The 23,325-nt window shown below is 38.3% G+C and overlaps 1 protein-coding gene across 2 annotated transcripts in view; it reads left to right on the forward strand.

Annotated features, from left to right (window-relative positions):
- Positions 1 to 23,325, forward strand: part of LOC140489198 (myosin-9-like) — a 166,534-nt gene that overhangs the window by 43,560 nt on the left and 99,649 nt on the right. The window contains exons 4-6 of one of the 2 annotated variants that reach the window (XM_072588474.1): positions 15,785 to 15,812; positions 19,886 to 19,979; positions 20,298 to 20,318. In XM_072588474.1, coding sequence (XP_072444575.1) covers positions 15,785 to 15,812; positions 19,886 to 19,979; positions 20,298 to 20,318 — 143 coding nt within the window. The remainder of the gene's footprint in view (positions 1 to 15,784; positions 15,813 to 19,885; positions 19,980 to 20,297; positions 20,319 to 23,325) is intronic. The other variant, XM_072588475.1, reaches the window with a different exon arrangement.

Raw genomic sequence — 23,325 nt, forward strand, 5'->3', positions numbered from 1 at the left:
AAGAAAGCTCTCAATCTTTCTCGCTGCAGAATTTGAAATAATTGAGATTTTAAAATTTACTAAAACCATAGACGTTAGATGAAGGAAAGAAAGTTAGCAAGACCTGAAAAAAGTGAAACCTTTGGAAATTTTCAGTTTGAGGTTCAATTGATTGACATATAGGCAAGGTTTTAAACTATGGATGAAAACAAAATATTGGAAATATTTATAGGTTTGACAGTTTGTGATAAGCATTGAATTAATTAGGAGCTAGGTAAGGAATTCAGCATTGGAAGCGATTTAGAATATTGTCTTCCAAAATGTATTTCTTAAATTTTCAGGTGGGGGGGGGAAAACAGTCTACAATATTTTTCTGCAGTCACATCTTTATATACACTGATTTGAAATTAGTTTACTGCTTTCTTAACCAGATAGCACTTGGCGTGTTATACTATTGGGAATGTGATCCTTAAATTGCCTATTCTGATGTGCCTCCTGCCCCGTCAGGTGGATGTGGAAAAAAAAAAGTAACACTCATCAAAGAAGATGTTGTGAAACTTGAAAGGGTTCAAAAAAGATTTATAAGGATGTTACCAGGATTGGAGGAGTTGAGCTATAGGGAGAGGTTGAATAGGCTACGGCTGTTTTCCCTGGAGTGTCGGAGGCTGAGGGGTGACCGTATATAGGTTTATAAAATCATGAGGGGCATGGATAAGGTAAATAGACAAAGTCTTTTCCCTGCGGTGGGGGAGACCAGAACTAGAGGACATAGGTTTAGGGTGAGAGGGGAAAGATCTAAAAGAGACCTATGGGACAACTTTTTCATACAGGGGGTGGAACGTGTATGGAATGAGCTGCCAGAGGAAGTCGTGCAGGCCAGTACGATTGCAACATTTAAGAGGCATTTGGATAGGTATATGAATAGGAAGGGTTTAGAGGGATATGGGCCAGGTGCTGGCAGGTGGGACTAGATTGGATTGGGATATCTGGTTGGCATGGACAGGTTGGACCGAAGGGTCTGTTTCCATGCTGTACATCTCTATGACTGTGTGTGTCTGTATGTTCTGGTGAAAGCAAATTATTTAAATCAACACCATAAACTGCATTATCTGTGTATATGTGCCTTATTGCTGTTGTGTGACAACGCTGCTGTCTTGTGTCCTACATTTGCAATCGTGACTGCACTTCAAAACAGATCCTTGGACGTTTGAGTACTTTGAGGCGTTCTAATGTCAGATGGTATTGCTTAAGACTTCCTTTCTTTTATCTCTGTTTATCTTCAGAAATGGCAAATGTTAGTACATAGCTGTGCACGTGATAATTCTCAAAATATCATGGATTACTGCCAAGATTGCTTTTTTTTTTTGCCACAACTATTAGAATCTCTTGCAGAAGAGCACTTAACTAAGTAGTGCTAAAGCCTCATGCATTTAGTTGATGAGAATGGGATGCTTCACCCACTACCTTCTAGCTCATAATGAAAAACTGTTTCAAGTTGTAAAAGCGTCAGGCTAGATCACTTGTTCCAATCTAAATTTACTGAATTGTACATTCTTATTTTAGGAAGAAAGATTGGCCTGTTTCCTCCAATCTGATACCCTTTCTTTCGTCTTACCATCTGTTATGGACTAGGCCAGACCCCTCAAACCATTTAGAGAAGGTAGCCCAGACTCTAACTTCGCTAGTGGTTTTAAGCGGCGTAAAGTGGATATTCCAAGAGAAAATCAGCTGGTCAAACCACGTGGTTTTAAACAAAACAATTTGTTTACAAGATTACTGAATGAAACGCAAACAAAAGAGAACAGAACATTGAATAATTTATCCTATCTGAAAATCCAACAGACTATCCCAACTTAATAATGCTGTTCCAAATACTTAGAACAATTTCCATATCATGTGGATAGTCTTGACGATAAGCCCTCAACGTGGTCTTTAATGTCTGATGCCACCTTTCTTCCGCTATCTGCGATTCTGGATAGTACACAACAGATTAGAATTATTTTCATCCTAAAATGATATAACTTCCTTGAATAATTTTGATGTGAGGTTTGGCCCTTGATTTAGTTGAATCTCTGTGGGAAGTTCATACCTAGTGGTAGAATTCATGTAATCCTGCTATAATCCTTTTAGCTGTGATATTGCGTAATTGAACAGCCTCTGGAGATCCAGTCAACACATCTGTAATTGTTAACAAATGCTGATTATCACTTTGTTTGAGATAGCAATCAATTAAGACTCTTTTAAAAAGGTTCCTCAAATGCAGGAATAGATATTAAAGGTGTGGGTTTTAAAAGGTGTGGGTTTTATTACTGCCTGTGGTTTTTCAGTTACATGAAATACAACATGTTTGGCAAAATTCAACTACGTCCTTGTGCAGTCCAGGCCAGTAAAAATGTTTTTGTACTTTAGCTTGAGTTTTTCTCCCTCCTGAATGGCCCCTGGAGGTAATTTGTGACCATACGCAACACCTCCTTTTGTATAACCCACTATGACTTGATGAACCTCTGCCCATTTCTCATCTGCCTGAATCTGTGATGGTCTCCATTCTCTCATTAAGACTTCATTTTTAAGATAATGACACTTGATACATTCAGATTGTTTTTTGATACAATTTAAGTTTTCACCTTTCTGCTGTAACTCAGTGAATTTATCTTGAGCTCAAGATGTCTGCATTGTCATCTATCTGCTCCTGGCTTGTCTCAACCATCTGATCAAACACGTGTCTGCTAATTCCACTTCAACTTATCTGTACTCTTTGATCTCTCTTAATTCAACTCATGACTTTGTGACTTCGTTACCACAGTCAGGAAAAATCTCAGAATGTGTCCTGCAATAGTTCAGTTGTCTGAGTTTCCACTGGCTTGTCAACCACAGTAGGCAGTACTCCGTCCAGTAAATCAACTATATTATTAGCAAGGATAAAGTGTATTCCTGGAGCTGAGAGTTTGTCCAACACTCCTACCATGAATTCTCCACTCTTCAGTGGACTCTCTCTAACCTCACTTTACATAATTGAGTGCTTCTTGTCTCAGCGTGAATTCCTGTTGGTAGTATTCTTATTGGCAGTAGTCTTTCAGAAGTACATATCTCCTCATCTTTCAGGATTGAGAGAATCCTGTGTCTCTTAATATTGTAACATCTTTACCTGCTGCTCCTGGTCTATGCAAATAAACTTTACCTTTGCAGGTACATGGTTTAAGAAGATTTGGCATTTCCTCCTTAACCAATCTCTGACCAGCTTGTACATTCTGGTGTAGCTTTCTAGCCTCCACTGTGCTTTCTGTTCCAACTCCAGCAAAATTCACTGACTTATCCTGTTTTCCTACATCTGACTTCCCAGTGCTTTCCTAACCCACCAATGTTGTGGTTGATTTCATGGGGCCTACTTTATTGCAGTGAAAACACTGGAACTTTTTAACTTCTCTGTCCCCTTCAACCGTTTCCTTTTTACCCTGAGGTAAGTTATCCTTATCTTCACTGAGATCTGCCTTTCCCTTTTCATGTGAGGCTTTCTCTTTTCCCTAATTTCTATCCCTCACAGATTGAAATTGATTCTGGAAGCCAAACTTTTCTTTATGGATCAACACATAATCATCAGCTATTTCTGCTGCTAATCTTGCTGTTTTAACTCTTTTTGCTCTTCCACATGAGTTCTCACTATTTCAGGAAATAAATTTTTGAACTCTTCTAAAATAATGGTGTCTCTCAGAGCGTCGTAGGTTTGCTCTATTTTTAATGCCCTTATTTGCGTATCAAATTTACTTTGATCCTTTCAAACTCGGTGTATGTTTGACAAGGGTCCCTCCTTAGATACCTGAAATATTGTCTGTAGGCTTCTGGCAAAATTTATTTGCATTTAAGATGGCTTTCTTCACCTCGTACATCCAAGATACCAGCTCTGGTAGTATAATGCAAATACCTGACTAGCTCTATCTGCAAGTTTTGTTTGGAACAATAAAACCCACATGGTCACTGGCCACTGCATTTATTTAGCCACTTTTCCAGATGAGATAAAAAAGGCTTCCATGTCCTCCTCAACAAATTTAGGCAATGCTTGAAAATATTAAAATTGTTTCTCACCTGGCCTTTGAAGTCCAAACTGCACGCCTCATCCCCTTCTCGTTCTTGCTCGCCACCCCTTCTTTTCCTCTTATTTGTAATTCCTTGTCTTTTGCGTCTAACTCAAGCTCTTCATTTTCAATTGAATTTTAGCCATCTCAAAGATTCTGATGGTGTTTCCAGCAAACTTAAATGCTAAGCTATTATTGTAATTATCTCTCCTTTCCTCACAGAAGGAAGCAGCTCCAGCTCCAGCTTGTCTGTAAATTCTAGCAGCTTGGCCTTAATCACCCTTTGTAAAACCCCCAAGGTCATTTCTTCCACCCCCAGCAAACTCTTCGTGACTGAAAGAGCCACTGCTATCCCAAGCACTGTTTAAACCAACTGAGTTCAACACCTGGAACAAAAGACACTAACCCCTACCACTCACTGCCTTTGAGTCCAACAACTCTAATCCCAATTTGGAACTATGGGTGTCTTTGTGAGATTTGTTCCAATCTGTTATGGACCAAGCTAGACTCCAATCCTTTCAAGAAGGTAGTCCAGACTCAACTTCGCTAGTTGCCTTTAAGTAGGTGTAAAGTGAATATTCCACGAGAGAATCAGCTGGTCAAACCACTTAAATTCTGTTTTGTTTAAAACAATTTCCAAGATTACTGCATGAAACACAAACAAAAGAGAACAGAATAGGGAGTAATTTTTCCCTATCCAACTTAATGATGCTGTTCCAAATACTTTCAACAATCCCCATAAACACCCCATGGCACCAAAGGTAAAATCAAACACAGGTTCTTATGGGAGAGAAGTCAGAGAGTGCTAGCCTCAACCTGCTTCTTTGGGTCCAGCATCTTTTCTCACACTACTTTAAAAACCAAACAAACGAAGCCAGAGAAAAACTGAGCTGGAAGAACTGGCCACTCCCTTTTCATTGTACATGTGTTCTTTTGTAAAACTTGAAAGCCTTCTGCCTGATGCAGTATCTGCTAACTACAAATTGGCCCTAAAACCCGTCAACCCCCGGGTGTTTTGGAGTCTGTGTCATTTACCCACCTCTCTCATTTAAAAAAACAAGGATAGCATCACTTTGTTAAAGGAGCAACTTTGTCACACATAGGCATCTCTGCTTAACTGAATCAACTCCTTCTAAAGCTTTGTTAGTTTCTGGACAGAAGCTGTCACCTTTTATGGTGTCACCAATAGCGCAGTAAGCTAAACCTGCACAAGCAATGGGCCTTTTTCAGATTATCCACATCAACCGATAGTAGAAATGATTATAGGGAGAAGAAGATATTTATAAGTTGTTTGAAAGTGTATTGTTGGACCAGAGAAAACCTGCTTCCATGCTTTCAGGTTATGAGTAAACCACATTATGAGCAGAGGTATCTGGACAGAATTCTCTGTACACTCTGAAAGCCCTGGCAGCCAGTTGGGAAATGTTTTCAATACCTTGTAATAATTTTCGAAACACAGGAAAAAGCACAAAAATTTCATTAGAACAGAATCCGTTTTACATAGCACCGAAGGCATTCAATAATAAAATAACATTCAAAATAACACTCAATAATAAAACAAAACGTTCACATGATCCATCGTTTGCTAAGTCAAAACCTAATCCAACTGTAAATGAGATTGCAGTGTGCAAAGTGTATTCTTATGCTTCATCATAATAAATAAATGACCTGAAGGCTTATGTAATGCTGATTTGAATTTGGTTTAGTGGTAGTCCTCTCGCTCTCTTGTGGTAATGAGTTCAAATATTATGTAATTCGAACACTATACTGAGAGAGTGCTGGATTTTTGGTGTTGCAGTATTTTGGATGAAGTATTGAACTGTCCCCAATCTACCTGTTCAAGGGGACTTGAAATTCTGTGACACTATTTTGAAGACCTTGGAAGTTCTACATTCCTCCCTCAACAAATTTTTATCCAAGTAGATTAGGTGCTCATTAGCAGAATTTTAATTTGTCAAGTGATGTTGTGGCATATGATAGCTGGGTGTATTTGATTACAGGAAAAAATTATTAGGCTCCCTATTGCTTCATTGGCTACAGCACCTTGAGTTGTCTTGAAGGTATGAAAGGTACAATTTTGTTTCGTGTTGGATATCTACTAACATTGGTAGCGCTACACTTTCTGTTGCTACAATACTTTTATTACTGTAGTCACTAAACTGCAAAGGTACAATCATCAATATTTGGGTGACAAAAACAGAAATTGTGGAGAAACCCAGCAGGTTTGGCAGCATCTGTGGGGAGAAAACAATTGAGTGATGACGACTCGTCAGAACACCTGGGTAAGCTGATAGCAATAAAATTCCAGCATTCGTGAAATTTGTAAATGAGCATAGTTATCTTGGGTTCCAAGTCTTAACAGGAATTTATTAGGAAAACTAAAGAATAGATTTGTGTAATATGATTATTTATATAAATGATGTAGTGTCTGCTAACTCTGCATCATACCACCTTATAACAAGTTGCATGGATGTATCTGAAACTTATTCTATAAGGAATTCAATGCCACATTTTGATGTACTGCATATCCTTATCTCTGGAAAAATCTAATGGCACAACTTGTATGATGCCTTTGCATTTTGACATGTTTTAACAGACAGCTTAAAACATGAATTACTGTATAGCTGCCAAGTCTGTTCGTAATTTCAGAGGCATGCTTGGAAGATGAGTTGGAGCTTGCTTATATCTCTTTTGAACCATCACTTAGTAAATTAAACAGCAGCAAATGGCCTCTTTCAGTTACTCAATTTATCTGTAATACTCTTGAAAGTAAACTGTAACAAAAATACTTTTGGTTGTATCTGAGTGAGTAAATTGGTCAGGTTTGCGAATGGCAATTGGGCGACTTTGCCACGACTCCATATTTAAGCAAACTTCCAGATCTGTATTCACATTCGCTATTGCCGATAATCAAACCTGGCACAGGAACTTCTAATTGATTTTCCACTTTTTTTTATAAACAAGTAATTCACTCAATATTGGAATAATCAGGAGAAAATGAAGATTTAAGATGCTGGAGATCAGAGTCAAAAAGTGTGTGCTGGAACAGCACAGCAGTTCAGGCAGCATCTGAGGAGCAGGAGAATCAACATTTTGGGCATAAACCCTTCATCAGGAATATTGGCTGGGGGGGGGGGGAAATGGGAGGGGTCTGAGGAATATTGGGTGAGGGAGGCAAGGGGATTGAGGGAAAATTTGGGGCTGGGGGGGGGCAGGTAGTGTGGAAAGTGATGGGTAGATGAAGATGGGGAGTGTGGTGATAAGTTGGAGCAGATATGTGGGAAGGAAGATGGACAGGTTGAACAGCTTAAGTGGACAGTGCCGAGTTGACAGGTAGGATCTGGGATGAGGTGGGAGGGGAGATGAAGAAACTGGCGAAATTGACATTGATGCCATGTAGTAGAAGGTCCCAAGGCTGAAGATGAACCATTCTTCCTCCAGGCGTTGGGTGGCTTGGATTTGGTGGTGGAGGTGGCCCAGGACTTGAATGTCCTTGGCAGAGTGGGAAGGGAAGGCCAGCCCCAGCCCCACCCCCTCCTATTTATGTCTCAGCCCCTGTGGTTCTCTTCCCCCACCCCACCCTATTTCTCATGAAGGGCTTATGCTTGAAACATTGACTCTCCTCAGATGATGCCTGATCTGTACTTTGCCCAGTGCCACACTGGAATTATCTGAGCCAAAACCAGAGAATGTTAAATAATCACCACTGGGCATGTCTGCGCTTGCACTTGTTTGTACGTGTCTGAGTTTCACCATTAAGTTGCAACCTTCAGGGTAAGGTCATTATTAGGCATGCATTGAAATGTTTTTAATGACTTTTTTAAAAAAATTACAAAATAGCTGATTGCTACAAACTAACTAGAAAATAATTTCCCAACTTTTTAGTGCTTTTAAAATCTGAACTCGGTGGTAGGTTAATACTCCATTTTTCTGATAATCTGACTTTTAACTACATCAATCAAACTTTTTCTTAATTCATTCTTTCATGGGATGTGAATATAATAATTATTTTGAAAAGAAAAGAACTTTCAAAATGTCTGGTCCTGCTCGATCATGCTAAATTTTGTGCTTTGTGATATTGAGGTACGTTTTGAGAGGAGGTTTGTATGAGTCTGTAGACGTTGCTCGCTTACTCCAGAGATTTAATTATTCCATAGTCATCTGGCACTTCTCAGTGTACATTAATAATATTCAAGTGCATGCATTTGCAAATTTAGTTTATAAACAGGTATTTGAGATGAGCTTTTTAAAAAGAAAACTTTTATCTTGCACTTACCAGGAAAATTAGTGACAAATACGAGCATTAAAGGAAAACTGTATTTGTATTTGAGAAAGGTGCTGATTGGCAGAGGTCTTGTCATAATGAATGCATAAGTTAATGACTGACAGCTAACTGCCAACCTTTAAGATTTATACCAGACAGCTTGATTCTGGTCAAGGAATTGCTCTGAAAAAAATGAACCAGAGAAGAAATGGTTGGATGTTGTAACTTATTTGATCCAATCAGTCCGTTGCTCTCACACAATTGTTATATGCTCATGAAGTACAAATGTAAAAGAATATTACCTGATGCAAGCAAAACTTAAAGCTTTGACAACATCTTTTATCATTATTGTAGTTCTGTGGTATGACTTTGGACATGGCAAAGATGTCACGGTCATTTAAAATCTATTCGATGAATTTCAGACAGTATATGCTACTTATTTTAATAAACATACAGGAATTTTTCTACACTTCATTCAATTTAGCTTTTTTCTTGCTTATGGGATGTAGACATTGCTGGCACTTATTGCCCAAAGACCATAAGGCAACTGGAGTCATATGTAGGGCAGAACAATTAAGCATGATTTGCTTTTCTAAAATACGTTAGTGAGCCAGATAGCTTTTTTTTAAAAAAAGACAATTGACAGTGGTTATATGGTGGTTTTATTTCAGAACTTTTTAAAACTGGAATTTAAATTTCTCCATCTGCCTTTGCAAGATTCAAACCTAGAACATTTTGATTAGTGTTCTGGAATATTATTCCAGTGATGTTAGCACAATGCCACTGCCTTTCCCTCATTAATTGTCAAGTCTGAAGCTGATCTGATCGCTAAAGACAATTTGTTAGAATTACATTTTAATTTGTGATTGAGTCATGTTTAGGTAGACACATTACGATTCAGTGTATTGTTCTAATTGTGTGAATAATGGCATCAAATGTTTGTGTAACATTCTGGGCTTTTCAACGGCCTTGTATGTGCACTGAGATAAAAATTCTAAAGACATGGACCAGATAGAAACTATTGGTTTATTAAATGATTAAACCCCACATATTTCTTACTGGAAAAGGTGTGATTACTTTGTAAATTGTTTTAGAATGCACATTTGTATGGCACTGGTGAATTTTATATCCTGTAAGTATAACTGGATGGAATCTTCCCACTATTCACTCGAAGGGACATGTTTTAGAAACTAGCATTGTAAGCATTGCAGTCAAGTTTAAACCGGTGTTGAATTGAGTTGCCACAAAGCACTTATTTCACATTTGAACAGTTTAGTGCATAATAAACTTAATGTTTGGGAGAACTCAAGTGTTTTTTCATGTGAGACATTCAGGAATTGGGATCCAGTGTAGATCAATAAGGATAGATAGAGATCTAGTTAGGCAATTACTGTAGCGTTTTCCATAAGTTAGAGTTATGGAGAAAGCAGAAGAGGATATGTGATCTTCAGCACAAGGTTGTGATCAGTATGGTTCAGTCCAAGAGAGTAACAAAAGGAGAATGGAACTGATGGTGAGGGTGTACACATTGTAATGTGGTGTGAAAACAATGGCTTCTGTCTTAAGACTGTGTTTAACTGGAGATAACTTTAACTTGTTTAAACTTCTTTGTGTCTTCCTATGTCTTTTTTTCTCTTCTGAGGGTTTCTGTTTCACAGGCCTTTGATAGATAAAGGTACCTTTTTCAGACAGCTGATTTGTGAGTAGTGCACGTAAGTTGGTGGCTTGGCAGGTCTCCCAACTGTTCAATTTTTCCCGGTCTTATACCCCAAAGCATTGGATCTGGTTGTCTTATAGCAACCAGGTACTGCTAGCTGCTGGACCAACTTTTACATTGTAAATTCTCCAGCACTCTGTGCTTGCTAAGTACTTCAACACTCAAAGGTACAGTACCCTTTTACACCTTAATCAAACTAATATACTGTTATAGTTCTGATCATATGGCAGCAGTCAATATTTCAGTCCAAACCATGAATTTTTAATCTTGATTTGCTCTTGTTTTGCTTTTTCTGTTGTATCTCAGTACGTCAATGATCATGCTTTGTGATTTGTTTACTGCCTTTAAAATATCTTTGTTATATCTGGCAATTAATTGGCACATGAATTCCTTTTAAATTTAACTTTAACTTTAGTCATTTATAGGAAGGTTGTGTCACTGGCTAGGCCAACATTTATTGGAGAAAGTGCTAGTGAGCTGCTGCATTGAACTGTTGCAGTCTTTGATGTTAGGTTCATCCTCTGTGCTGTGTTGGGTGTTAAGCTCTTTTTTTTTCCTGAGATACTTGACGCAACTGCAACATGCCAACTTCTGTGAACAACCAAAACTTTTTTAAGCAGGGTTCAGTACAAACTTTCTGGAAGAACTTTAACCACATACCTCGCAAGGCTTGCGGAGTTGTCAAAGCTTTCTCTGAACAAAGGAAACAGTCCTTCCTTTATACAAAATCTTTCTTCTTTTTATGGAAGTAAAATGGATTTTGAGTTTTCTTTGTCAGTCCATTGTAAAACCAAATTAAATACTTATTTCCTGCTCCTCCCAGAGTTATGTAGATTTGCTTCTATGTGCCAATGAGCTTGCATCTGTTTCAGGTATTTTTCACACTGCTGTTGGTGGATAACTTGGTAAAATTGCTTCAGTGTTTAATGTATCAGCTAGTTGTCATTTTTGTCCCATTGTGATCCAGTTCAGTGGAAGTGCTACTCTTACTAGTCTGCAGGAATTTGAGTTTTTGGTTTCCTATTCCTCTCTTTAATTTGGTCCAATTTATAAAAAAATTTGTATCCTTTTATAATCATTAAACCCACTGCATATTTTATCTTGCTGGGGTAAGGTTCTATGCAGCTTGCTTGACCAGTTGGTAAAATAGGAGAAAGTGAGGACTGCAGATGCTGGAGATCAGAGCTTAAAAATGTGTTGCTGGAAAAGCGCAGCAGGTCAGGCAGCATCAAAGGAGCAGGAGAATCGACGTTTCGGGCATAAGCCCTTCTTCAGGGCTTATGCCCGAAATGTCGATTCTCCTGCTCCTTTGCTGCCTGACCTGCTGCGCTTTTCCAGCAACACATTTTTAAGCAGTTGGTAAAATATCAGAGAGCATTATTCACTTGTAACTGTGTTGATGTGGTTTACCCAGTGTAGCCAAACACAATCCTGTCTAACTTTGTCTTGGTTTCAGGCAAGGTTATTGCATAGCAATTGGAAATGGGAGCTTTATTTATTTTTATTTTTCCCCTTAGTGACACTTAGTGACAGTTAGACTTGTGTTGGCGATATATGCTTTATCAAGCTGATCCAATCTACAATGACCTGTGTCCACAGCATGTGGGACTTGATTTATTTATTTCATGAGATGAGAGCATCACTGGTAAGGTCAGTATTTATTGCAAATCTCTAATTGCTCAGAGGGCAGTCAAGTGTCAACTACATTGTGGGGTGTGGAGTCGCATATAGGCCAGACCACGTGAGGATGGCATTTTCTTCCCCTAAAGAACCGTCATGCATCAGATGGGCTTTTCCAATAATCAACAATGGATTCATGGTTGTCGTTAGTCTCTTAATTCCAGGTTTGTATTGAACTCAAATTCCTCCATTTGTCATGGTGGGACTTGAACCCGGGTCCCCAGAGCATCAGCTGGGTCTCAAAGTCTAGTGATAATACCACTAGGCTGTTAACTCCCGACCAAGATTTCTAGATTAAGACTATATATATAAAAATACTTGAGTGTGGAGCTAGGCCATTCAGCCTATCAGCTTGGTTTTACCATTCGATCATGGCTGACCGGTTTCTTAACTCCATTCTTTTGCCTTCTGCCCATACACTTAGACTCTTGATTAGTAAGGGAATCAATCTATCTCTGTCTTAAATACATTCAATGACTTGGCATCCACAGTCTTTTGTGGCAATGAAGTTCATGCATTTACCATCCTATTGCTAAAAAACTTTCCTCCTCCTCTGTTTTTTTAAAAGTTGTCCCTTCAAGCTTACTGTGCCATTGGTTCTTAATCTCTCTTGTGCTGAAAACATCATCTCCATGTCCACTTTATCCAAGCCTGTAAGTATTGTCAGATTCAATATGATCCTCCGTTGTTCTTCTAAATTCCATCAAGTACAGACCCAGAGTCGTCCTCCTCCTCTAGAACAAGTCCTTCATACATCGGATCATTCTTGTGCATTTCTCTGGACTCTGTCCAAGGCCTGAATGTCCTACCTTGGATAAAGGGCCCAAAACCACGCTCAGTATTCCAAACACAGTCTGACCAATGCTGATGCACCCTCAGCAGTATATCCTTGCTCTTGTAATCCTGCCCTCTAGAAATGAATACTAAACATTGCATTTGCATTCCTGACTGCCAGCTGGACCTGCATGTTAATCTTTAGAGAATTCTGAGCTAGGCATCCAAAGTCCCTTGTACTTCAGATTTCCAAAGCCATTCCCCACTTTGAAAATAGCATCTATCTCTATTCTCATTACCAAAATGCAAAACCTTGCACTTTCCCATATTGCATTCTATCTGTACACTCTTATTTGCCCACTTTCCAAGCCTGTTCAACTCTGCCTACCCTGCAGCTGTCCCTCCACCTAGTTTTGTCAACTGCAAACTTGGTAATAATGCCCTCACTTCATTTGTCCAGATCATATTTAAACGTTAATAGCTGTGATCCCAGCAGAACTCCTGGTCATTGGCAACCATCCTGAAAAAGACACCATTAAGGAAAAGAAACTGCCATCCTTATCTGGCCTTGCCTACATGTGACTCCAGATCCGCAGCAATTTGGTTCACTCTTAGCTGCCCCCTGGGCAGTTAGGCATGAGCAATAAATGCTGGCTAGCCGGGACTCTGTCTCATCCTGTGAATGAATAAATGAATAATATCCCCACTCTGTACTTTCTACCAGTCAGTCGTGCCTGTCCCTTTCCCCTCACACTGTGGGCTCTTATCTTATTTGACAAGATGCCACCATAGGAGAATGCTAAAGTTCTAGTTGTAGGGGCACTACCACTGCCCCGCAAAATTTATATTTAATTGCTTACAGAAACATTCTTCTCCCAACTTTCAATTTACCAGCTGAGATTAAGCTCTTGGAGTAGATAACTGTCTTTTCTTTTTTTCGGTTAAAGGCAGGTGGTGAGAGCGAATATATTAATTTGTTTTATACTTCTGATCCAGTTGGAAGACTTTGACTTCTGACCCACGTTCAGGATGATTAATCAGAAAAATGAATGTGAACTAGCAAAAGGCCTGTCAACAATGCAGTAGGTAGACCAAAATGGGGCTCTCCTGAGGCTGCTATTGGTTTTGCACCTCTTACCATTATTCTCTTTTTGGTTTTCTTCTTTGTGAGACTGGACATTTCTTATTTGTGTTTTTATTCTGTTCTTGTTAACTGGGCTCCCCATTAGGTTTCATAGGAAGTTTGGAAGTGAACTGGATTGCTTCCAGTCTACCTTTAACCATGGGCAAATTTTCTCACCTTCCTACCAGAGAATGTTCCAAAAGCATGGATTTATCTTAGTGTGGTTTTTGTGCTGTTGTTCCTCTATTTATCATGCAACATGTGCAAGTGATTTGTAGACTCAGCATTTTTAGATTAACATTATAATATTAAGCAAGGTGAGATAAGTAAGTTGATCAGAACTTGAGTTTGACATACGCAATTGACTTCAGGAAAAAAAAATACCGTCCCACAATACTATGTAGTTAAGAAATCTAAATTTTCATTTTGAGGTACCGGTTGTTCTGCTATAACTTGATAATGCAAATTGACTGTAACACAATTAACAAATTGGGTACACTTTCTAAAGCATGAACTTTTAAAATGTGCGTTGGCTGTAATGCGATTACATCACTAACATTTTAAGTACTGTTTTTTGAATCATGATTTTTCTAAAATGCAAAGTTGCACAAGAATGCAATCAGTGTTATAGAAGAACTACCTGTATTGCAATATGTTTCTATGATTTGATGTTCTCACTTCCTTATTGAAGAAAGGTGCAGCACAGGATGCTTGCTTTCAGATATGAGTCATGACAGTTACCGTTGCATCTAAATTTCCTTTTACAGAAAGGCAGTTGATAGAAGTATCTGTTGATTTTGAAGTCTGAATTGTGCACTTTTTTCCTTTGGCTGAGGGTAAGAACATAACCTAAGAACAGGGAGCAGGACTAGGCCATCTGGCCCTTTTGAGCTGCTCTACAATTCAACAAGATAGTGGCTGAACTTCTCATGGCCTCACTCACTGACCCACCCTCTGTCATAGTACAGAATGCAAACAGACCCTTGCCGACCAGATATCCCAACCCAATCTAGTCTCACCTGCCAGCACCTGGCCCATATCCCTTCAAACCCTTCCTATTCGTATACCTATCCAAATGCCTCTTTAAATGTTGCAATTGTACCAGCCTCCACCACTTCCTCTGGCAGCTCATTCCATACATGTACCACCCTCTGTGTGAAAAAGTTGCCCCATAGATCTTTTATATCTTTCCCCTCTCACCCTAAACTTATGCCCTCTAGTTCTGGACTCCCCCACCACAGGGAAAAGACTTTGTCTATTTATCCTATCCATGCTCCTCATAATTCTGTAAACCTCTGTAAGGTCACCCCTCAGCCTCTGATGCTCCAGGGTAAACAGCCCCAGCCTGTCCAGCCTCTCCCTATAGCTCAAATCCTCCCAACATCCTTGTAAATCTTTTCTGAATCCTCTCAAGTCATTTTCTTCTGAGCTAAGCACTGTTTTATTTAGTCAACGTGAAGCTTCTTGTTTCATAATGTGCAAGCATGCATGCTTTCAAGTGTTCTGTTTTATAAGTTTGTGAATGTTCAACATTAACTCCAGTCTGAACATATGCAGTTTGTAATCTAAAGTTGGAAGCTTCTTTTATCATGTTTGTATGGTCGAACAGTAGTCTGGCTGAAGTAGAAAAAGGAAATGCTTGGGGATTTGTTTGTTCTCTCATGTTCTGTTTTCCAGTATCTGTGCCAAAAATAGTGCAGCAATTTAGATGCCATCAGTTATTTTCTATACTCACTAAAATGTACTTTTTTAGTGGAACTTGTATTTGGCTTTCAGGAGTGTACAACCTTTCCCTTTGGAATCTAAAATGTTGCTGGCTACTTTTAATGCATCCAACCAAAATTCTTCTTCTGCAGATTTTTAGATTTTATTATTTGTCATTATCAGCAGTAAATTTTTTTAACTGCATCTATCTGTATTTTGGAAGTGAACTTGAGAACAAATAGTAGTTATGGTTAAAGGTGAGAAACAAATATCATTTTCTAATGATTAATGGGCTTCAACAATTGCTTGCCTGCAGAGCTGAGTAACGTTTCATGTTTTAAATTAGGTCATACGGTACTCTACTATAAGACTGTTTGTTTGAGTTAAATTGATCATTTGAGGATGGAGTAAGTCCACAACAGATGACAAAAATGGAAAGAAATAATTTCACATTTCATTATGTTTTATTTCAGATCGTGAGGACCAGTCAATCCTGTGCACGTAAGAACTATTTTGCTTTTTATCTAAATATGTATTTTTTGAGACCGTTATATTGCCTTAAGGGTCTAAAATAGTAGTTCTGCCACAAATTGTTTTGACTGGTAAAAATGTAAAATTAAGAGTTTACATGTAAAATATTCTTGGTATCACTCCTAACAATTTTTAAAAAATGCTATATTCTTAAATTGCTTTTATACATGTTGTTTCAAGCAATGATGACTTTCAAAGAGTTGCTCTGACAGGAAAGTTGAAGAGTAGTGTCCAGGAGTCCATGAATGGAATTTCTGACCTCTTGATAGTGGACGACATGACTTCTATCAAGGGCCAGTTGTTTTATTAGTGTCTACCAGTGTCTACGTATATCCAGAATGAGAGAGCTGTATTAGCATTGTTGATTTGTTGGCTACTACTGTAAATGTACAATATCTTTTAAAAAAAATTCATGTGATGTGGGTGTCCTTGGCTGGCCCTCTGTTAACTGTCCTGGAAAAGATGGTTGTGAGCTGTGGCCTTGAACCAATGAAGTTCTTGGTGTTTAGGGACACCAATACTGCTGTTAGAGTTCTGGGATTTTGAGCCAGTGATGGTAAATAAATGACAGTAAAATTCTAAGTCAGAATGGTCTTTTTTTTCCATTATTCCTTCACAGGAATAGGGTGTCAGTGGCAAGGTCAGCATTTGCCCACCCCTAATTTCCCAGAAGGTATTCAGGGTCACCCATATTGTTCTGGGTCTAGAGTCACATGTAGGCCAGACCAGGTATGGCTGGCCGTTTCCTTCCTAAAAGTGAACCAAATGGGCTTTTTTTTTACCATCGACAATAGATTAGTGGTAAGCATTAGACTCTTAATTCCAGAGTTTTACTGAATTCAAATTGCATGATCCATTTTAGTTACCTGGTTCTCTGGGTTAATAGTTCAGTGATAATAGGAACTTGCAACTGTTGATGTATTTGTGCATTTGTTGATCTTTGTTTTTCTAGGTGGTAAAGATTGTGAGTTTGGATGTTGCTGAGCTTTAGTGCATTTCTGCAATGCATATTCTAGATGTGCGCAGTGCTGCTATGCTACATTGGCAAGTAAATGTTAAAGGTGGTGGATGGGGAGCCAACGAAATGGGCTATTTTGTCCTGGGTGGTCTTAAGCTGCTTTAGTATTGTAGGAGTTGCATCCATTAAGACAAGAGAGTATTCTGTTGTAATGCTAATTTGAATTTGAGGGTGGATAGAGAATGGGGTGACAAGACAAGTTACTTAATAGAATCCTAACATATGACCTGCTTTTGTATCTGTGGTATTTACTTGGCTGGCCCAGTTCAGTGTTTGGCCTATAATAAATAGTACAAGGATGTTGATAGTGAGGGGTTCAGTAGTGGTAATTCCATTGAGTGTTATGGATCAGACCAAACTCGCCCAAAATATATGAAGGGAATGACATGGATCCAACTTTTATCATATTTAGAGGCAGTTGTAATGCACTGTTTTCCAGATGTGATTTGATTGGTCACCCAACCAGGGTTTAAGCAAAACATTTTATTCTTGCACCACAAACACACACAAAAAGGAATTGGTACAACTTTAACACTATTAAAATTCTTAAAATAATATGTCACTTCTCAACAACTGTTCCATTAAAGCAGCCTCCCATAGACAAAGATAAATTCAGCAAGACAACAGATTCCTTCATTTGTCTCCCCCAGTCTCTGAAAGGAACACCAATAGAATGAATCTAGTAAGAGATCTCAAATGTTTTGAAGCAGCAAAGAGAGAGAGAGCTGTAGATAGCAGCTTCAATGCCAAAAAAATTCCAATTTCCTCTGAAAGCAAAAGTAAAATTCTGGGTCTGTGAACCTGACTCCACCCATTCCATGCTGCTTTTATTTAATTTAAAAAAAACAAAGTTAGTTACTCTGGTTTTCATGGAGCAAGCAGCTTGGCAACAGGTTAACAACACATCTTTAAATGAAACAGGACAGAACGGTTCCCTCTTTTAAAGGCACACATTGTCACAACGTCGAAGGGTGATGGTCAGATTCTCTCCTCGTGGCCCGATTGTTACTTGCCCCTTGACAGCCCACACCAGGTTTTGTTAGGGTCTTGTTTCCTATGGAGTTGACTGCTTCAGTAGCTGGGGACTTTTGGTCCTCTTGTCTAGGGTAAGATATACTGGCTTGAAGGCAGACTGGAGAAGGTTTAATAGGTTGATACAGGCTTGGAGCAATTTTCTTAAGGTGATGTTGAGTAGGTTGGACTTGTACTCAACAGAATTTGGAAGAGTGAGATGTAACCTGATTGAAATATAAATGATTGTTAGGATCCTTGACTGGGCAGATGCTGAGAGATTGTTTCCCTTTGTGTGAGTGTCTAGGCCAAGAGAGGACACACTTTTAAGCGGATGTTAACGCATTATAGCCAAGTTTGAGTGACAAAATAGGTGAGAAGATCTGTAAGGAGGATGACTTAGGATGCTGTTGATGTACATAGATAGATTAAGTGAGTGGGTGAAAAAAACTTGGCAGATGAAATATAATGTGGGACAATGTGATGTTATACGCTTTGGCAGGAAAAATAGAAGAGCTGAATATTATTTAAATTGGGAAAGATTGCAGAAAGTTAGAGCTGATTTCAGGGCCCTAATACATAAACCCCTCAAGCATAGTAGGTATTAGTGAAAACAAATGGAATGTTGGCCTTTATTTAGAAGGGAATGGAGTATAAAAATAGGTCTTGCTAAAACCGTACAAGGTACTAGTCAGACCACAGTTAGAATACTGAACAATTTAGGTTCGCTTATCTAAGGAAATGTATATTGACATTGGAGGCAGTCCAGCGATGGTTGACAAGGTTGATCCTGAGAATGGAAGGATTTTCTTATGTGGAGAAGTTGAGTGGGTTGGACTTGTAGTTGTACACATTAGAGTTCAGAAGAATGAGAAGAGCCTTAGTGAAACCTATAAGATTTTTAAAGGGTTAGACAAGATAGCTGCTGAGTGGTTGCTTCCACTTGTAGGAGTTTTGGGAACTAAGAGCATACAGTAGTCTTCCTGTACCCATGGGGGATTCATTCCAGGACCTACTGCGCATGCCTGAAACTGCAGAGAGGAGCAAACCCATTCATTTAAATGGAAAAAAGTACCTATCTGGTAGCCTCATGGTCCCTGGTTCCCTATACTGTGTTCAGGCCACGGTAATCCGCAGGTAACTGAAACTGTGGAAAACGATTCTGCAGCTACAGGGGTTGCCCTGTAACTGAAGTGAGGAGTCGCTCATCTTGCTGAGATAAGGAAGATATTTCCTGTATGGTGAATCTGTGGAATTCTTTACTGCAGAGGGTTGTGGAGTTAGGCCATTAAGTATACTCCAGGTTGTGATTGATTTCTAATCAGTCAGGAGTTCCAGGGTATGTAGAAAAGGCAGGATTTGTGAAGTTGAGGATTGTCAGATCAACCGTGATCTTGTTGAATCACCAAAAAGGCTCTTCCCCCTACATCTTAATGTAATGTGGGTACTCTTGTACATCATCTCGTTGACGTTGATAGAGAAGGAGTCAAATCTAAAACCTTAATTTCTTGCATTTCTCTTTTGAGCTCAACATTTAACTTCTGTTATAGTCTTTTTAAAAAATTTAAACAAAATTTGTTTAGACAAGTTATGACATACCTCTGGAGCAGGAAGGGACACCGCCTTTGTGCCATGCAGCCTTCTTCCATTAGCCTAATATTAAATGTGGTTTATTAATAAATCTAAAATGGTCTTAACTTGACTCGTGGTTATTTTACCTGCGTCATTCTAGATCCGTTTATTATCAAGTGTACTTAATTGTGGACATGTCAGACTGGTAGAGAAAATGTTTTCTAATTGTTCCTATTCAGGTTCTATGAAATGTTTACTACTTTTGAATTCTTTCGTGTTTCTCAATTTAATTGGTGACACTACCAAATATGTCAGATTTTCATTCCGGGAATTCCCTTATGGTTAACTTAATCCTAATAATTTTATTTCAAATTTTAACCATTATGTATATTCACTCAATGAAACACTATGGAAGTGTTAACACAAACACATTTACTTACAGTGGAGAGTCCGGTGCTGGTAAGACAGAAAACACCAAGAAAGTGATTCAATACTTAGCTCATGTTGCTTCATCTCACAAATCTAGAAAGGAACAGGTAAGTGTCTTTTGTGTTGATTTGTATTCCTAAAAGTCTGGCACTGATCATTATTTATAACAAAGCTGTTTAACCTCCATGAAATTCACTTGAAATATACAGCATTAAACATTATGATCTACCTGTACAATGATTGCAGATGTCCTGCTGCTTGTTTAAAATTTAATCTATGGAAATTGTAATTTTGAACCTATTGTAGCTTAACATTTTATACTGCCTTTCAGGCTGTTAAATCCCTTTAACAAAGTAAATGCTTGAAGAATTCTTACCGATTTTTGCATGCCATTGATAACACTTTTCCCCCTTCGACATTTGCAGCAGTCTACGGTGTTAGCATACGTGAGTGGGTTATTATAATTTGATTTGCATATTCTGCACTTTTTACGCCTTATATACAGATCCGATGGCTGTTTGGGAAGTGGTGAAGCTTAGATTGTTAACCCAGAAATCAATCCACAGAAATCAATCTATTTTCCAGGATGTGTAACTGCTCCCTAGTTCACAAACTGTTGACATTGAAAAATGTGCAAGTTTGTGCCTTTTTATCAGCACTTCCTGCTGAAGCAGTGGAACCAAAATAATAATTGATGTTAGTGCAGTTATTTCATGCAGATTAAATTCTGTGACAATCCTTTATAATTGTGGTTGAATTAGTAATTGTAATTACCATGTCCTTTTTGCTTGAGCTGAAAATAACTCCCTGACATTTGGGTTAGTCCAGTTTTAAATCCAACTACATCCTGATAGAATTAGAATTGGCACAATAGTTCCGAGATCTACAACATGGAAACAGACCCTTTGGTCCAACTTGTCCATGGGCTGCAGAAATTATGACAACAATGAATGCATAAGTTTTCAGAGGCTTGGTCATTTTGCCAGGCAAAATGTCCAACTATTTAGATGGCTTTGTGGAGCAAGTTCGGATCTGTATATTGTTTATGTTGCATGCTTTGGGTGTAAAGGTGGTTCAAGTGCATCCTAGTTTTTTAAAAAAAAATTGGGAAATGATTGTTTAAAACAGAACATTTAATTCAAATGGGATGTTTCCTTTCCTGAGAGTTCCTTTCCCAATAAAGAAATTGGGTACTATCTGACACCATCAGAAGAAAATGAGTTCATGTAAGTTTTCAAAACCATGATCCGTCCCTCTTTTGGCACTAATGCCTACTAGGCAGTTTGAAAATATGGAATGCTCAACCACATTGTGGTGGTGAGCAGAAAACAATCTGTCCAGAGATTCGGCATTTTCCCCACTTAATGTAAATTCCACCCTTCAGTTTTTGTAACTAAAGTTATTTTACTCTGATTCCTGAACTTAAATGAAATTCTGTTAAATGAATGAGTTGCTTAATTTATCTATGGGCAGCCAATGATAGAATTTGTTAGCTATCTTTATTTTATTTACAGAAAATGCTTATTATTTTGTTAGGCTTTAGTGTAATCTTAGTAGGAAATGTAGTGTGTCTGATCAGGAAAGGGTTATTTTTCTCTTCACAGAGCACGCAGTGTAGTCCTTCAATTAATTAGTATTGTAGACTGATGAAGAAATCAAGCTTGAGTTCAAATTTGTTAACTAATAATGTTTCAATTGCCCACAATTAGAATTTTGTTTGACTGTCAATCAGTGCTCTATTTAAGCACCAGCAGTACTGAACATAGTGTACAAGTACCATGCTTTAGTTTCTGCCAGATATTTCATTGGCTCCCACAGCTTTTTTGCGGACATTAGAAGTTTTCTTAACTGTTGTAGCTCTTTAGATTTTAATTCCCCTCCTCCAAAGAAATGAAAATTGTTCAGAATTCAAATATAACTAAAATTTGAGTGCCCTGTATCAGGCTGTTTATGTCATGAACACCAATCTTGCCACATTAATATGTACATTGAGTTCTCCAAATACAGCATGTAGTAAGGAGTGTACATATGACTAATACAAATTTGTACACCTCTATGTAAAACTCAAGTTTCATTCTTTCATTGTAATGCTGTAAAGGTTCACAGACCCCTCAGTTGACATATTTGGCAACTTTCGTTGAAGTGTGTGTAAAATGCTGTTAGATTTGAATCCTAATACATGCTGTTTACAAATTTTATGGCATTATATGTATTTGACTGCCAAATTTCACTTGACTAAGTTTATTCCATTTTAGACATCAAATTATATCAAGATTCATTTACAGCTGTACAGAGACTGAACAATTTCCATGCTTTGCTTCTCCCTTGCCTAACTTAGCACTAATGCTAAAGAAAGCTACTGACCTAATCTAACAGTTATAAATGGTGAAATTGATTATTACGCAGTGTGTTCTTCAGTGCATATTTTGAAAAATAGTGTTAAGAATGGCATGGTTCAAATTAAAGGGCTGTGTTTGTGTCTTACTATGGTAACTTATGTTAAAAACTCAAATCATTTTGCAATCTTCCGTTTACCCACTTGAATGGCACTTAATGCTGTGCTCGGAAGTCGAGTGAAGACAAGGATCTGAATCCTGATGCTACCATGTTATGAAGAGACTGCCAAGACTTTCCATGGGATATTTCTTGACGTGGATCAGGGAAATCTTTTAATATCTATCAAGCAAGTTGTATCATTTGTGTCCCACTTGTAGAAGTTTTAATGTGTATCACAATTTTCACTATCTTAAATGGGAGCCTAAGACACTCTGTGCTTCAGATCTTATCACTTCTAAACTGGATGCACCTGAGATTTTCCTGCTGGATAATTGAGATCCAATTCTCTGGAGTCAAGTTAAACTTGTGTCAATATTTTGACCAGTTGCAAAAATCTGAATTGATTTGTTATATGGTTCCTGTGAGCACTTCCCAGGCTTGATGTGAGTGAATAATAAATAGTTTGTTTACTGAATGTGTGGTGTCTGAATGTGATATTGGAGTGTTGTGTTGGGTGTATTGTTTGCAGTGGTGACTTTTTAAAAATTGTAACTGGCATATGTGTGCATGAATTGCCAAAGGGATGGTAATGATTGGAAGCCCTGCAGGTCTTTCAAGTAAATGTACACATCTCTTTAGACATTGATGTTACAAGTATCTTGATAGAAGTAATGGTGTAGATTTGTCACGAGGGACTAAACTTTGAACTCATTAAACAATGCAACTTTATTTTGATGTATACCAAGTCTCCATAGTAAAAAGCAAAATTTAGTTTCACGTTTACTTCTGGTCATTCGATATAATTGATCATTTGTTCTATTTGTTACCTTTTTTGGCCCCACTGATCAAGGGTAGTAGTATCCTGCTCTTATCTTGGACTTTGTGTTGGCAGAACAATTTGTTGGAAGAAAGGACATTTTCTTTAAGAATGTTTTCTTGTGGCAGGAAATTTGCTAA

Source organism: Chiloscyllium punctatum, chromosome 18 (genome assembly GCF_047496795.1).
Source record: "Chiloscyllium punctatum isolate Juve2018m chromosome 18, sChiPun1.3, whole genome shotgun sequence".
Lineage (NCBI taxonomy): Eukaryota > Metazoa > Chordata > Chondrichthyes > Orectolobiformes > Hemiscylliidae > Chiloscyllium > Chiloscyllium punctatum.